Source organism: Taudactylus pleione, unplaced genomic scaffold, assembly GCF_031769625.1.
Source record: "Taudactylus pleione unplaced genomic scaffold, aTauple2 ptg000828l, whole genome shotgun sequence".
Taxonomy (NCBI): Eukaryota; Metazoa; Chordata; class Amphibia; order Anura; family Myobatrachidae; genus Taudactylus; species Taudactylus pleione.
This window is the reverse complement of record NW_028285230.1, coordinates 3,646,139-3,662,722: the sequence shown is the minus strand read 5'-3', so window position 1 is coordinate 3,662,722 and position 16,584 is coordinate 3,646,139. Positions and strand designations below refer to the sequence as shown.

The following is a 16,584-nucleotide window of genomic DNA, read 5'->3' as shown; positions in this document are numbered from 1 at the left end:
CTGTGAATTGCTTGAGTTTAACAGGCATTATAAAACACTGGAGCATTTTAACTACGGCTTAGCCTAATATTCCTGAATTTCAGACACTATGGGGTATATTTACATAGCAATGATCACCACTTTGCCTGCTGAAATAGGGGATATCAATTGTTTAGTCAATTTATTAAAAGCTATTTTGCAAAGAAATAATTGATTTCTAATGTATGTCCTATCCGTAGCGACCGCGTCATTGTCGGAAGCTACAGAGGTCGCGGACTGTGGGCAATTTTAAAATTAGGCTTTTCACTGTTGCCACAAATGATGAAACGCAAGCTTTATGTTGATGTTATGCATGCGATGTAGACACTGGAGAGGTGATACAGCAAGACAGGCCCGAGACAGGGACATGCGCGACCACTTCTCAGGAAACTGTGCTGCTCGCAGGTCCCTGTTGCACTCCAGCCCCCACACACATCAAGGCCACTTGCTGTGACTTGTGAGACCAGCCGCTTATCGGTCAAGAAGAGTGACAGACTGAATGTGAGATGTATCAAGCCTTGGAGATGGAGAAAGTGAATTGTTGCCCAAATCCACCAATCTGCTTCTAACTGACATTTTGAAGACTGTGTTAGATAAATGACTGAAGCTGATTGGTTGCTTTTGGCAACTTCTCCACCTTATCCCTCTCCACGGCTTGATACATCTCCCTCACAGTGAGCCTTGGACCATACGATTTTGGAGCCATGCTGCCTGTACTGTCAGCCACTTGTTAAAGCAGATGTAGGAGCCAGTAGATGTGCTTGGACAGAGGGAAATCTGCGACATGGACAGCTCTGATAGGCGGGGTTGTGTATACATTTATACAAAATGACAGCCCAGTCTGAAATGTTTTGCCAGGATTAATTAGGGGTGGCCATCGATGAGCTAACCATTGATGGTCGATGGTTTTTAAAACATCAGGGAACCATCGATGGTCCTCATTTGAGAATGCTTCCACCATCAGACCTACACCGCTGATTACCATTGGTGAATATCCATGGACGGCAAAACTATTTGTTACCGGTATCAGATGATCGATGGTTGCTGACCATCAATGGTCTTTGGCCATCCCTAGGAGGAATTGGCGTTCCTCTGGAGAGCTGCCAAACCTCAGTCAGGCTCAGATTACCACTTAAGATGTGTTTCTTCTTCTTCTGACAATAAAAGATAATTTTATATATAATTTCTTATTGCCACTATTTGCGTCAAGAAAAAATGATGTACTGCCCAAAGGTATCAAAAATCCCATCTAGGGATAGGTTCTCCGTAAGGAACATGTCCCTGCGATGTGTTAGCAGTGAAGCAAACGCTAATGCAATCACTTCACTTCTCCTAAGGACCCCACAGCTCTACTACGCATGTTCGGTCTACCGACCATTCATGTGCAGTTGCCATTGCAGGGGAGTTTTTTTTCCAACTTTGGTATCCACCAGGTAGCGGTACCAGCACTACTTACCATCTTGCTCACATAATGTAAAACGGGAATCCACCCATCTGTCATTCGAACCCTCTGTTCCAGCTCACTGTCTACCCCATCTGTGTCACCCCTGTCTGTATGCCCTTCTCCTTTTAGAATGTAAGCTGTCACAAGCAGGGCCCTCTTCCCTCATGTGTTTTTCCTTCCTTTACTTATATTATCTACTCTACACTCCTTATAACAGCACCTAACCCTAGACTTTTGCCGTCCTGCTACTGTTGCAGTAATGTTTATATACCATGTACTTGTCCTGCAATGTCTTATACTGTATGTCAGTGTTTTCTAGTTCTGTTCAACTGTTTCTGTACTTTGTTTTTGTACTTGTTAGGAGCTGCGGAACCCTTGTGGCGCCATATAAATAAAGGAGGATGATGATGATGATAATAATGCGTTTAGGCATCCCTAAGTGTTTCTGGAACCGATTTTGTAAGCCCATGGGGGTTTATGTAATAGGGTGCGAGTTGTAAAGCGGTGAGATTTTGTGGATTGTGGCTGCAGAAATTGCGCTGCTTCCCAGTTCCCTCCCTATTAAATAAACCCGGGGCGATTGCAGAGTTGCACGCTATTGCAGTAGCTTCTTGTCGCAGCCACTAATGTAACTTTATTCTTACGCCGCAGCTGATGGACGTCCTATTGAGACGTCCACCGGCTACGGCACTAATCCATCGATGCGCGTACAAAGTAATTGGTGTTCCAATTGGCCACGCCATCGGACATTGCACCTGCCCTATGGTAGGCGCAGAAAGTCTGAACATGGCCGCCGGTGTCCGAGCAACAGACGCACCCACATCTGGTAGCCCCCAGCCCCAGTTACTACACAGAAACACCCTACAAAATTGCATGTATCTACAAATTGCCTGTGACCATCTCCAAGCAGTCTTCTATGATTAAATAATATGTTCTGTTTTCTTCTTTGATTCCATAGAAGATCACCCAATTTGTGTGCTTAATTCGATATGGATAAATGAAAAATACAGTTAACCAATTCAGTACCATAATGTTGGATACCGATATAAATTGCCTATTAATGTAAAAAATATATATATCCAAAAATAGGAATAGAATATACAGTGCCTTTGAATTGTACAATACAAGGCCAGCAACCCCCCTACATTATAAAAGGAAATGATCACAACTTATCGTTAACAACGTATCGCAGCACTACCCAGAATACAAAATACAGAGCACATTGTGCAAATAAAACCTGCTAAACAATCACATTGCACTATAAAAGCATCAACAGCATTAATCAGTGTAAAGATCATGTTCCTCCCAGCCAGTTAATTTGCTTGCTAGAAAGACTGTAGTTTTCATGCTCTAATTAAAACCTTAATTAATACACCAGGCAGATTGCCTGCCTTTACGCAGCACACACATTTCCTTTCTCTTTCAGACCGACCTCTTAATATAGCGTTAGTTTGCACATAGCGGGCCAGATGCTGGGTTGGAACATATTGGCCGTAAATTCAGGGAAAAAAAAAAAAAAATGCATGCACAAGATGCGTGTGTCGGCACAGTTGGCATATGTTCCAGGTTTGTGTCATGTTACTTTAGGCTTAGATCAAGTACACTTAGACTCACATTTTTAACCATTTGTTCACTTGCAAAGTAGGTGTTTCAAAAGGACCTCTCTAAAACAGCTGGTACACGTCCAGCTCCTGCCTCATGCACAATTGGCAGTCAGACAAAAAAAGAAGTGACTATTGCTGGCGACTGCCATTATTATGTTATTACATCTGCCCCTGGGCCACCTGCAAATGATACGGCTTAAGTTGGGTGCACACTGGGCGATATATATCGGCCGTATGCATGCTGCAGGGACCAGGCAGTGAGTGTCAGCTCAACTGGGCAGGCAAATTTAAATGCTCACCCAATTGTGACGTCGCGCCCGACACATCGGGTGGATGATTGGTAAGTGTATAGGTGTCAACCTAGTGTGTACCCAGCAGTAAATAGGCCAATCGCCATCTGCTTGCAATTGCGCAATCACGCCCTTATTGTACTCCCCTTCCCTCCCCAGTCCCACCTCTAATGTATGACTGTCAGATTTATGCACATTTGCATTGCCGCATATGCGTGCGGTCTCTCTTCTGAGCAATATGCAAACTGGCATCGGCCCCAGTGTCCCAAACATGCACCCAAGCAGTAAGGCTGTATTTCTCATCACTGCAATTATTAGGAATAATAATTTTTCTGTACATCCCCATTAGATTGTAAGGTCACACAGATGTGACCCTCCCTTTCTACGGTCCAGTCCCACTTGTCTACCTTGTACATTCTTGTGTCACATTTATACATATACAGTTTTCCCTAGTGTGCAGAATATTGGTGGCTCCCTACAAATAAACACGTTAGTGTCAAGGACAATAAATACAGACATGCCCTCATACACTGATCCTTTTCGTGCCACATGGCATGAGATGCCTGGTGAGACTTAGACGCTCCCCCACTGGTAACATGCCAGGACTTTTATATTTATATATATATAATAGCATCTTTTCACTTCTTAGCCATATAATGCGTCACTTCCCTTGCCCTAGACACTTATGGGATTACTATTTTTGTTACAGAGTAATTGAAGTTGCAGATTAAGGACGAGGCGCGAGACATGGCAGCAGGTCACTTGTACTGGTCCTCCTTCTTTTGGCCTTTTATCCAATATAGAGTCCGAGTCGCCCACATCTGCTGCATGCAGTGCCAGCAGCATTGCCCAGGCTACCAGTGCATTGTACGCCTATAGCATTAGTGATGCAAATAAGACTCCTGTTTTGAGGGAAAGTGTGTGGCATTGCGTGGCCTAGTCGCACAGCTTGTGGCGCACCAAACAGGCCTTTTCATGGCAGATTTGGGATAGGGGTCTGTGGACACATCTGTACAGCAAACAGCTTGTTTCAGGAAATATTATATGTGACTGTAACATACATTCTTTTTTGTCTGCTCTCTTCCAGATCTTCCGCCGAGCTGATAAGAATGGTGAGTAGACGCTTGTTCATTTTCGTGGTTCAGAAAAGATCTGATTATTGACTTCTAGATTGCGGAAACACTGAAGGATAGAAAGGTGTATAGTTCCTATGGTTTAGGATCTCATGCGATGATCAGTGATCCTATAAGCTTACTCAGAATGACCGCCGGAACTGCTCAGCCGGGGCCAGGAAATCTGCGTCACAAGATGTGGATCCTGGCTTCGCCACTCCCAGGAATTGGGGGTGACGTGCTCCCCTTTTCAAAAACGCTGGCTGGCTCCGCCCACTCCTAAACTGCTGCTGCCTGTCAATCATGCTGCAGCTTACGGGCACTGACAGCGTACTCACAGATAGAGACCTGCACATGTGCCGTACTGACCTTGGGCATTCGCAGGTCTCTGTACAACTATGAATCAGGCCCTATTTCTGCAGTGGCAGATGAACGGATATGTGTTTTAATTACACTGTGTGATGATCTTGCTGTAAATGTTTGCAGTCATGTCTTAAAGGGGGCGATTCAATCCAGAGCGATGAGTGCCGGGAATGATTTGCCGGAGCTATTCAATTGTCCCTATCGCGCCCTGCACTTAAGTCGGGAGATGCAGGTTACCGCACCCTAAGCCGCCTGTTTAGTTGCTGTAGCCAGCATTCTTCGACTTAAGTCCTGGCCATGACTTTCTTAGCGCACGCGTTAAGCCCGAAACCAGCACCGCGACACTAGTTTAGTTGGATTTCTGCTCACACCTCAGGGTCTTCCGGGTTAACAGTGCGGCCAGTTGAATAGCTCCAGGAACTTTTCCCCGGCTCTATTCAACATCGCACTGAACTGAATTCTCCCCATTGTTCTCCTAATTGTATCAAGTGTTACAATTTTTCTAAGGCTATTGACACATAGCAAATGTATTAGGCGGTTCCTATTTTTGCCAGGAAACGCTTTGTAGAATGAATTTCCAGTGAAAACGTCACTTGTAAATTAGCCTTTAGTTAGAAAATAAAATAATCAGTTGGCAAATTGGAGGTTGCTCTGCAATAATTGATGTTGTATTGTTGGGCACTAGCCGTGCTTAGTGAATTGTTGGGAGACGTATTAAGCCTTGCGGTGAAGGGGCTTCCGGGACTATGACCCAGAAGCCCCTCTGACGTCCATCTGTGCATGCGCCACGGACGTGTTGGGAGGGAACTGATTGGATCCCTCTCACAGCACTCTGCGGAGAGAAGCCCATAGGGTTCTGTAGGATAACGCCATCAGGAAGATGGCGTTACCCACCGCAGCAAGTCCTGGAGTGCATCGAATTCCGGGACTTGGTGCATATGAGAAATACGGTCAAACCGGCATTTTCGGGGTTTTACCGCATTTCTCGGCTTGCTGTATCCCACCCATTTGCAATGCGATCAGGGCATGTCAGTACCGCCCATGATCGCATTGCAAATTGCGATCATAACGGCCGGATGTATCATTTGGGACATGCAGGGATACGGGCTCCTGAGGAACCCTCCGCTGGCTAATTATGTGGTGGTAGCCCATAGGCTACAGAGGCTAACACCATCTTCAGATGGCGTTAGCTGAGGGGGCCAATATATTGGGAATGCATCACATTCCGGATATTGGTAAACCTGGCAGCATCACATCCCCCATAGAAACCTATGGGGGAGGCGGCTGCCAGCAGTAATGGAGGGATCACCGCAGGTATCGGAGATACCTGCTGTGGTCCCTTCTTGATACATCTGGGGGAAACTTAATACTTGAGGTAAACCTCCGGGTTTTTTCATTGATTTTTACCTCAAATATTCAATGATAAATAGAGATGAGCGGTTCGGATTCTGTGGAATCCGAAGCGCTCCGAACATAGGGGTTCCGAGTCCACCCGAACCCTGTTCGGGTGTTCCCCACCTGACTCGGATCCCCGTTTGGGTCCGAACGGCGGCGACCTGATGTCGGATTCTCGCTAGAGAATCCGACATCAGGTCTCCTCGAGTGTAGGGCAGACCGCTGTGATAGCGGTCTGCCCTACACAGACACAAACACACAGCCGCCAGCGGCAGCTGTGTGTTTGTTACAGCAGCCAATGAGAGTCACACAGACTCTCATTGGCTGCTGCACGGAGGGAGCCGGCTGGAGCTCACTCAGGAGCTCCGTCTTCCGGCTCCCTCCTCGTCGCATGGCAGCAGAGCGGACGGCGGCTGGAGCGGGGTTACAGGTTTTTTTTTTTTTTTTGTGTGTGTATGGTGAACTGCTAATGGAGGGGCCTACTACTGGGGGGGGCATACTTCTGGGGGCCTGCTAATGGGGGGCATACTACTGAGGGGGCCTGCTAATGGGGGGCATGCTACTGAGGGGGTCTGCTAATGGGGGGCATACTACTGGGGGCCTGCTTATGGGGGCATACTACTGGGGGGGCATACTACTACTGGGGTCACTGCATAGGGGGCCCTGCTACTGGGGGCCCTGCTACTGGGGGCCCTGCTACTGGGGGCCCTGCTACTGGGGGCCCTGCTACTAAGGGGACTGCATAGGGGGCCCTATTACTAAGGGGACTGCATAGGGGGCCCTATTACTAAGGGGACTGCATAGGGGGCCCTATTACTAAGGGGACTGCATAGGGGGCCCTATTACTAAGGGGACTGCATAGGGGGCCCTATTACTAAGGGGACTGCATAGGGGGCCCTATTACTAAGGGGACTGCATAGGGGGCCCTACTACTAAGGGGACTGCATAGGGGGCCCTACTACTAAGGGGACTGCATAGGGGGCCCTACTACTAAGGGGACTGCATAGGGGGCCCTACTACTAAGGGGACTGCATAGGGGGCCCTACTACTAAGGGGACTGCATAGGGGGCCCTACTACTAAGGGGACTGCATAGGGGGCCCTACTACTAAGGGGACTGCATAGGGGGCCCTACTACGAAGGGGACTGCATAGGGGGCCCTACTACGAAGGGGACTGCATAGGGGGCCCTACTACTAAGGGGACTGCATAGGGGGCCCTACTACTAAGGGGACTGCATAGGGGGCCCTACTACGAAGGGGACTGCATAGGGGGCCCTACTACGAAGGGGACTGCATAGGGGGCCCTACTACGAAGGGGACTGCATAGGGGGCCCTACTACGAAGGGGACTGCATAGGGGGCCCTACTACGAAGGGGACTGCATAGGGGGCCCTACTACGAAGGGGACTGCATAGGGGGCACCACTGCTGGGGGCATTTTGTAAGGGACACTATTGCTGTGGGCATTGTATAAGGGGCATTACTACTGTGGGCATTGTATAAGGGGAATTACTACTGTGGGCATTGTATAAGGGGCATTACTACTGTGGGCATTGTATAAGGGGAATTACTACTGTGGGCATTGTGTAAAAGGGGCACTACTGTGGGCATTGTGTAAAAGGGGCACTACTGTGTGTCGTAACATGAATAAGAGACACTACTTTATGGTGTAATGTGAATCAGGGGCACTATGTGCGGTGTAATGTAAATAAGATTGTGCACTGTGACTCTTTGGCCCGTAGCCCACTATGTAAACAAGTACTGTGATTCTGCTGGCCGTACCCCACTGGGTGGGTGCACTACTTTTCATTTCTGTCACTGCTGTGTGGCAATGTGTCATAGATGTGCTTTATACTGTGGTGTGTGTGTGTCGTTGTGCCGCTGCTTTGTCGCTTAGTAACTAGTCAGCTCACTGCAACCTTTGGCCAATAATGTTAAAAACAATATTATAAGCTGTGAGGTGTTCTAAATTGACTGGAAATTAATGTTATTGAGGTTAATAATACTCTAGGAAGAAACAAAGACCAATTTATGTGATTTTTAGCTTTTTTTTGTAAAAAAATCCAAATCCAAAGCCAGTCACCGCAGTTTGGCAAATCCAAAGCCAGTTACCGCAGTTTGGCAAATCCATATGCAACAAGCCGGAAGACGAATTAGAACCAAATCTGGCAAAAATGGTCCGGCGCACATCCCTAATGATAAATGGGCCCCATGGTCTATTTGTAATAGGCGGAACAGCCGGGGTGTAGCAGTCAGTTCGACAATCAAAATGCCGACTAAAAAAATATGGACATTGTGATGCCGACTTGTTATTAATGTGATTTTAAAGCGTTTTGACAGTATCGGCTTTACAACTTCAAATACAATGCTTTACCATCATATTGTTGTAGAGCTGACACTGGTGAAACCTCACATTAACCCCGTTCTACCTTGTTGACATTTTGTTGATCAAAGTCCCATATCCAACTTGGAACAGCCGGATCACAGGTGACCCCATGTTGTGCAAGCAGCCAATGAATGAACACACACATGTACCCTTCCAGCTGAAGGTCTGGAACTGGGTTGCAATGGGGCGTTCTGATGTAGGCAAAGCCCAGTGAAGGGGCGTCCACGCAAATGCAGGCTTTGCAATGCTGGACGAAGGGAATAATATGCTTATTAGGGGGTAGTATCTTTTGCACTTAATATGTAGGTCCACACTGATAATGGTAATAACTCGTAGTCAATCACCGATGCGGTCACATCAGGAAATGCAAAATATATTTAATATAATATACAAATCACGTGGAAGATGTGGAAGTAAATCAGGCATACTGTGTGCAAAACAAGCGTACAGGTAATAAATGCATATATATTAGTGTTCATTCTAGCACTCTGCACCTGTCGCACCCCGTGCAGTTCCTCTTTCCTGCCTGGTGTGTCGCTCTCTGCTCTGGTGCTTCTAGCACACTCAGCGGATGCAACAAACTGCTGAGATACAGACCAGAGTGTGCTAGTACCAGCAGAGCAGAGAGCGACACCCCAGGCAGAAAGAGGAACTGCACAGGTTGTGACAGGTGCAGGGTGCCAGAATGAACACTAATATATACGCATTTATTCCCTGCAAGTTTGTTTTATGCACAGTATGCCTGATTTACTTCCACATTTTCCCCCGTGATTTGTATATTCCGTTGAACCCTGCAGTGTATAAATGTTATATCCCAAATTACATTAAAGTTTTGGAAAATATTGACTGTGTGGCCACCAATAGGCCGGTAATTAGTGGCCAGAAATTCTATTATGCTGCAATGCTTTTACCCTTATAAAGCAGTGATTTGTATACTTTCTAAGTCTCATTTGGTGGATTGTGCTGATTGCTGCTGACTATTTGTGCTGCACACCCAGCTGTGCATTGCAGTGCTGCTGTAACGTTGTATTATGTGTGTTCCATGCACAGAATAAAGGGAGACCGCTATTAATAGTTGGCTAATACCCAGCTACGCCGGGGATATACACTACACACTGAGCACCCGGTACACACAATTGGCGGATTCCTAACACTTACAGCCATTCTTTTTAGCTTCTGATTAAAAATAATTGTATTTTTCTTAAAACACTATTGATTGCAAGTTCTGAGAAGGTCCTAGTGCGCATAAAAAGCTTCACCTGTGGTTACAATCTATAGTGTATAGTAGTTTCTTATCCTTGCCAGGTTTTGTTTTTTTTATTGTTTTAAGATTTGTACTTGGTGGGAACATAAAGGGTGAGAATTCCAATGAAATCATTTCTATAAATCTGACTTATTTTACAGCTTTTTTTTCCAGAAGACTTATGTTGTGTCTCATAACCAGCAATCCGATATTAACTTTCCTTAGCTTGGCTGCACTGCACTGCTAAAAGACGATATCTGATTGATTGAACCATGGTTACTTTTGTACCTTGTAATTAAGTAAGCCCCATTATATCATGTCCTATTTTTGGATTATTATTATAGAGATAGTATCTGTCTGATTGCAGATGGATGTCTCAGTTTTACCGCATTTCTCAATGTACTAAGCTCCGTCCAGGTGTTTATCGCCATCTTCAGATGAAATGACCCAATAGAAGCCTATGGGCTTCTTACCAGGACGCCCCCTGAGAGTGATCTGATCCCTCCCATCTTCCCCCTGCTGTGTGAGCGTCGTCCTGCGCATTAGCAGATGGACGCCAGAGGGATTTCTGGGTGTTTAACACAGAAGTCCCTCCATCCGGGGACATCGCAAAGGACAGATCTTATTGGGGGAGCTGTCCTTTGCAATGTAACTTGCATTTCTAAGTACATAACGCGGCAATCAACCACAGTGTGTACCCTATGAGATTTGGGATGTGCTTAGTACATCTCCCCCCCCCCCTTGGTGTATAACATTACACATGGAGAAATCACACCGCATGAGCTATGTCAGGTATAGGCAATGTTCGGTACGCCTACTGCTGTGGAATTACATGTTCCAGCATGCCCTGCTACAGTTTTAGCATGCCCTAACAGCAAAACTGTCTCAGGGCATGCTGGGATGTATAGTTCCGGATGTTGTCTACTAAGCTGTGCAATGGCAAGATTCGCCCAGCTTTCTCTGCAAAAGGAAGTGATGGCCTTTTATCAATTCCATGCGGAGAGAGTTGTCAGTGGTTTATGCTTGGCTAAAAATGACTGCCTATTACCAAGAAAGTGATTACTTTAACAATCAGCATATAACCCAGTGCTTGTTATAACAGATGACTGATTTTTTTATTCCTCATCTGGGGTATGGCTGTGTTCATGGAATTGGAAGAGGCTCATTTATAATCAGGCTTTAGTTGTCAGCGAACCTTATTCAATAGAATACATTTCAGCCATGCACCATTCCACTTCTGTCAGTCCTCTTCAGCTGTGGAATATAAAGCACTAAGGGGTCTATTTATCAAGCACTGGTGATATTGTAGCCGTCCTTGGAGACCAATGCTGGGAGCCTCTACATCAGTGTTTCCACTGTCAAATGTTCTGATTTCCTCCTGGTCTCTACCAGTTTCTGTGCTGGTTTTCCAGGAAAAATTAATTGCCACATTTTTTTTTTGATTAAAATGCTGTGATAATTACATAGCAGGAGAGCTGAAAAAACTAACTACAGGAAAAAAGGTGGAAACAGTATACGGAGGGAGCTGGAACGCACTGCGGCAACGTCAGATATGTTCCGGGCAGTCAGGGAATGGTGAGACAGGGAGAGCAGGGCAAAGGAGGGGTGAAGATATGGGGAATGGGGGGAGTGAGAAATATATGGGACAGAGATATAAGGGGAGGAGCCAGAGATATGCATACACACATGAAAAGAGGGGTAAAGACAGTGAGGGGGAGAGGAGAAGGGAGGAAGACCCACCAATGCCGGCCACAAGAGCTAGCAATCGGGCGAATGACAGGTCCAGGATACTAGTGTTAGTATATGTTTCTTATTGTGTATTTTGCTATCGGTTGTTGTAGGTCCTGTCCTTCTCTAACACAGGTTTATCGATAACGCCGGCCATTCCAACCGTTCCCACTTTAAGAATCGTAACTGCGATTGCAAGAGCGATTACGCACGCAATCCATTGCGATCGCTATGACATAGCAGCACTACATAGTGAAAACATCGGTACAATCGAGCTCCATCGCACGGTATGAGTTCTCGAGCTGCGTATGGCATGGCAGTGGATAATTTATGCAAGCCCCTGCAACGGTGTTTCAAACGCACTGGCACGCCTGCGGTTCTCCGGCCCCCACCCCCCCCCCCCCGTCACATCCCACAAACGGCACTTTCTGTCAATCACTCTGTGATCGGTCTGCGTAGTCACTGAGATCGCAGTCCCGATCACAGTGGTTGGTTCACGCTCTGCGATACATGCGCAGAACGCAACAATCAGCCAATTGCGTGCGTATTAGCAGTTGTGATCCGCAATGAATCAGGCCCTTGTTTGGTGGTGATCCAGTAATTGTTATGTTCTATAGCTAGTCAATGCATCTGCTATTTGCTCTGCTGGAAAGAGGAATTGCAATTGAAAGTGAAGGAGATACCGCAGGTGTTCAAGTAGTTTGAAAAACAAATTGTCCCTGAGTCTGCGAGCGGAATAGAAAGGTATTTATAAATACTTTCTGTTTTTTTTACCAGACAAGTAATCTGCTTTACACAGGCACCATTGCACCATATGCTGGATGCTGTGATCTGGCCCGTCTGCTGTTATTTAATGGTGTTTGTGAATCTTGTGAGGCATCTGGGGACTCATTTAAACCAATGGTGTCACATGGTCTCTTGTGCCTGGGGCCTTGTGGGTAAAATTCCTCCTGAAGGTTTTTTCCCCAGGTACCCAGTAAATTAAAACCTCTCTCACCAGGGATTGGAGTCCCAGTGCTGTATCATAAACACAAATGTGTTTTTGTTATTTCGTATATGAGAAAACCTTTTAGTGCTCCTTACGGTGTGTACTGCTAAAATACAGGGTAAGGCATTAATGGACCAGTAAGCTGTTACTTCAAGTCTTTCTCTATTCAGGTTACTTTAATTTATTGTCCTCTCAACATTTGCTACTGTATAGACATTGATTTTCTTTGCAGCTTCTGGGCCTGATTCAGACCCGGTCGCAAGCGCTGAGCGTTCGCAACCGGGTCGATGGTGGCCCAGAGCGCATGCTCTGTCGTGCGGATGCGCGAGACCCCGATAGCGACGGGCAATCCGTCGCTCTGAGTCTCGTACCAAAGGGGGCGTGCTGTCGATGTTGAGTGACGGCACGCCCCCTTTGGTGAGCGGGCCGGGGGGGTGGCTGCCCAGACGGAGGCGTTCCCATGTGACTCGTGATGTCAGTGGGAGAGGTTTCGGCTTTGTTGGAGCCGAAATCTCTCTGGGTCTTGCGGCAACGAGACCCTATCACAAGGGTCTTGTCGCAAGCCTGATGGTCACGATGGTTTTGGATCACCATCCAAGCAGGCTGGGATCACCATCGCGACCATCGTAGGTTGATGGTCGCGATGGTGGACAGCGCCGGGCCACCAGCCAGCTGAGTAAGCCGTCGCTTACTCTGGCTAGCCGATTCGCGAGCCCAGGACACTGGGCTTGCCACTTCCGGAAAATGGGGCGGATTCAATACCGTTTCTGGGAATGCCGTATGACCCCACCCCCACACCGCCCATTAAATGCCCCTGCCTGGGAATCTGCGATCAGCAGTGTACTTGTGTGAACTGCTGAATCTGGCCCTGTGGACCGTAGTGACTTTGCGATTAAGTTTGCGTCTTACTCGCACCACAGATGCAGTTAAACGCCACTCAATCTGACGCCGGGCTGCGACTTTAAATATGTGCAAAATTGCAGATGAAGCACGGCGGAACATATAAAAGTGTTGCACAACAAATTAATCAGTGCAAACTCGTTAAGCGTCTTTTTCCGCATCCTATTGTTTAATTTCTGCAACTAAAACGCTAATTGAGAGAAAAAGGCGAGTCACACAGGACCCGGTGCGCTGAGAAGGCTGTTTGGCGCGTCTGCGGCAAAAGTGTATGAGGACATAGCTGTAGCAAGAAAGCTAAACCACGTATTAGTAGAGTTGGTAAAGTTGGATAATTAAAGTGATCTGAAGGTGGATTTATATCAAATAATTGGGGCACTTATATCAGCAATCATTTGCGGCCATTTTGCAGATGATTGTCCCAAAAAATGTAGCAATGTATGGGGTCCCCCGATTCTGACCAAAAAGTGATCGGAATCGGTAAATCAGGTTGTTCAATATGTTGAATTTCACCAATCATTCAGGGCTGTAGTGTGCTAGTGTATGGTAACGATCAGCCGATTTGCCGACCGTTACTAGTAAAATGATGAGCCTTTCACGATGGGCAGATCTGTTATTTGCTGAAAATGATCTGCGAATCACTAATGTAAGGGCGCAAATTGGATTGGACAATCGGGAAATCGGGGGAAAAGATACGCAGAATCGCTGAACCATGTTTTTTTTTTCTGTTATTGATGTATTCTGCACGGATCGCAAGTCTGCAATCGCACGCACCCACTTGTTGTGAAAAATATGCAAATGAGTGCGATCGCAGTGCAATTGCAGCACTATACCAGGACACCCACCACTGTATAAAGCCACCCACTTCCCATTACATACATCCGCAAGTCAGTGAAAACATCGGTAACATCGAGTAACATCTGACCCTAACGCACAGTTGTGGTTGAGCTGACTCTGACTCACAAACTGCGAAACTTCCTGTCGCCATCTAGACCTCTGGCTACGTAAGCCATCGCAGGAGCTTAATTTTGCACGCCACAGTAACGGTGTTCAAACGCACAGACACGCCTGTGTACCTTTGACCGCCCCCCCCTCCACCCCCAAATGGTGCTTCCAGTCAATCATTTCTTTGTGCCACTGCGTTGGCATACCCGATCGCAGTGGCCGGCTTGCGCACTGCGATGCATGCGCAGAACGCAAACATCGACCGGTTGCGTGCGTCTGCAGCCTTGCGATCCAACCTGAATCAGGCCCTAATGCCACATCAGAGCTGTCCGGCAACATTTTCAAGCTCCCGTCTCCGTCCCCGCCGGCATTTTCAGTATATTCCTAGAAATGTAAACAACATGTTTTCTGTGTAATGAGTGTAAGGCAGATGCTGAAATATCATTATTCCATATTAGGAGATATTCTGATCTAGCGACTGAGCGCTTGTAGGACTTGTCTTCTCTCGTTAGTAATGCTGCGTTCCTCCCCTTCCCCTTCCTTGCACCATTTGCTAGTTAGAAAGCATTGAATTGTTTGTCTCCTGTTTTGCTCTTTGCAGCACTGATTAGAGGAAACGATTCAGGTCAGTGGACTTTATACATCACCATATGGGGGTGATCTTTCCAGGAGAAGGAAACAACATAAGTGACGGGAGGGGGAACGGGAAAGGTTAGTGACTGGGGGGCTATAGGGCCTGATTCAGGTTGGTTTGCAAGGCTGCGTTCGCACGGACCCCGCTCACTGCGAAAATATGCTAATGAATGCAAACGCACGGCAACCGCAGCACTATACCAAGACACCCATCACTGTATAAAGCCGCCCACTTCCCATGACATGCATCCGCAAGTCAGCGAAAACATTGGTAACATCGGAACCATCCGCACAGTTGTGATTGACCTGACCCTACCGCACAAACTGCTAAACTTCCTGTCACTATCTAGACTTCTGCCAGCGTATGCTATCGCAGGGGCTTAATTATGCACACCCCTGTAGCGGCGTTTAAACGGCCAGGCACGCCTGCGTTTCTCTGAACACCCCCTGTCACCACCCTCAAACGGCCACTTCCTGTCAATCACTGTGTGAAGACTCTGCGTGCTCACTGCCATCGCTTCCTGATCGCTGTGGCCGGTTCACGCACTGCGTCTTATGCGCAGAATGCAAACTGGCTGGCTGAATGCAAACTGGCTGGCTGCGTGCAAACCAACCTGAATTGGGCCCATAGAACACAGGGAGAGAGTGAAGAGAGAAACGTTAGAATGGATAAAGTGTGCCGTCTATAGGAATGTTCAGACTTCCCAGTTGTGTAGAGCCAGGCAATGATTGCAGTGTGTAAGAAATGAATGGTAGAGCATGCTGGGCCGGATTCAGAGGTGAACGCTCGTGAATCTGTTGCCGGAGTTGCGGCTGCTATAATATGCAAATACTAGTGTCAGCCAACCCCTGTAGCCTGTGCCTGAATAAGCAAGTCCTGAGATGGCCACTCTCGTCTCTGCACCCTGTAACACCGCCAGTGATTCTTGAAGCGTTATCATCGGCGCGCCATCGCCACTTGCACCAGTCCTATGGCAGGTGCTGTTTCTGTGTCTGAACATAACCTCAGCTACTGCTGCCGCTGACACGCCCGCTACACTCCCTTGAGATGTATTTATTTATTTTTGTTTACTACAGGTCACCTCCCAGTCACGCCCATCACCCTGCCGCCCCTTATATGGACGATTTGTGGTTCCAATTAGTCCCAAAACGACAAATTGACCAATATATTGTCTAGTGTGTACCCAGCTTCAGCCTCATCCCTTCCCCCAGTGTCTCTCAGCCTCATCCCCTCCCCCCTGTGTCGTCTCCCAATCCCCCCCCCCGTGTCGTCTCCCAATCTCTCCCCCCCCCCTGTGTCGTCTCCCAATCTCTTCCCCCCCCCCCCCTGTGTCGTCTCCCAATCTCTCCCCCCCCCCCCCCCCTGTGTCGTCTCCCAATCTCTCCCCCCCCCCCCTGTGTCGTCTCCCAATCTCTCCCCCCCCCCCCCTGTGTCGTCTCCCAATCTCTCCCCCCCCGTGTCGTCTCCCAATCTCTCCCCCCCCCCCCTGTGTCGTCTCCCAACCTCTCCCCCCCCCCCCCCTGTCGTATCCCAATCTCAC

General features: G+C 47.5%; 1 protein-coding gene across 1 annotated transcript in view; it reads left to right on the top strand.

Annotated features, from left to right (window-relative positions):
* Positions 1–16,584, top strand: part of NECAB2 (N-terminal EF-hand calcium binding protein 2) — a 159,792-nt gene that overhangs the window by 17,514 nt on the left and 125,694 nt on the right. The window contains exon 2 of the mRNA XM_088458331.1: positions 4,444–4,468. Within this exon, the coding sequence (XP_088314457.1) occupies positions 4,444–4,468 (25 nt within the window). The remainder of the gene's footprint in view (positions 1–4,443; positions 4,469–16,584) is intronic.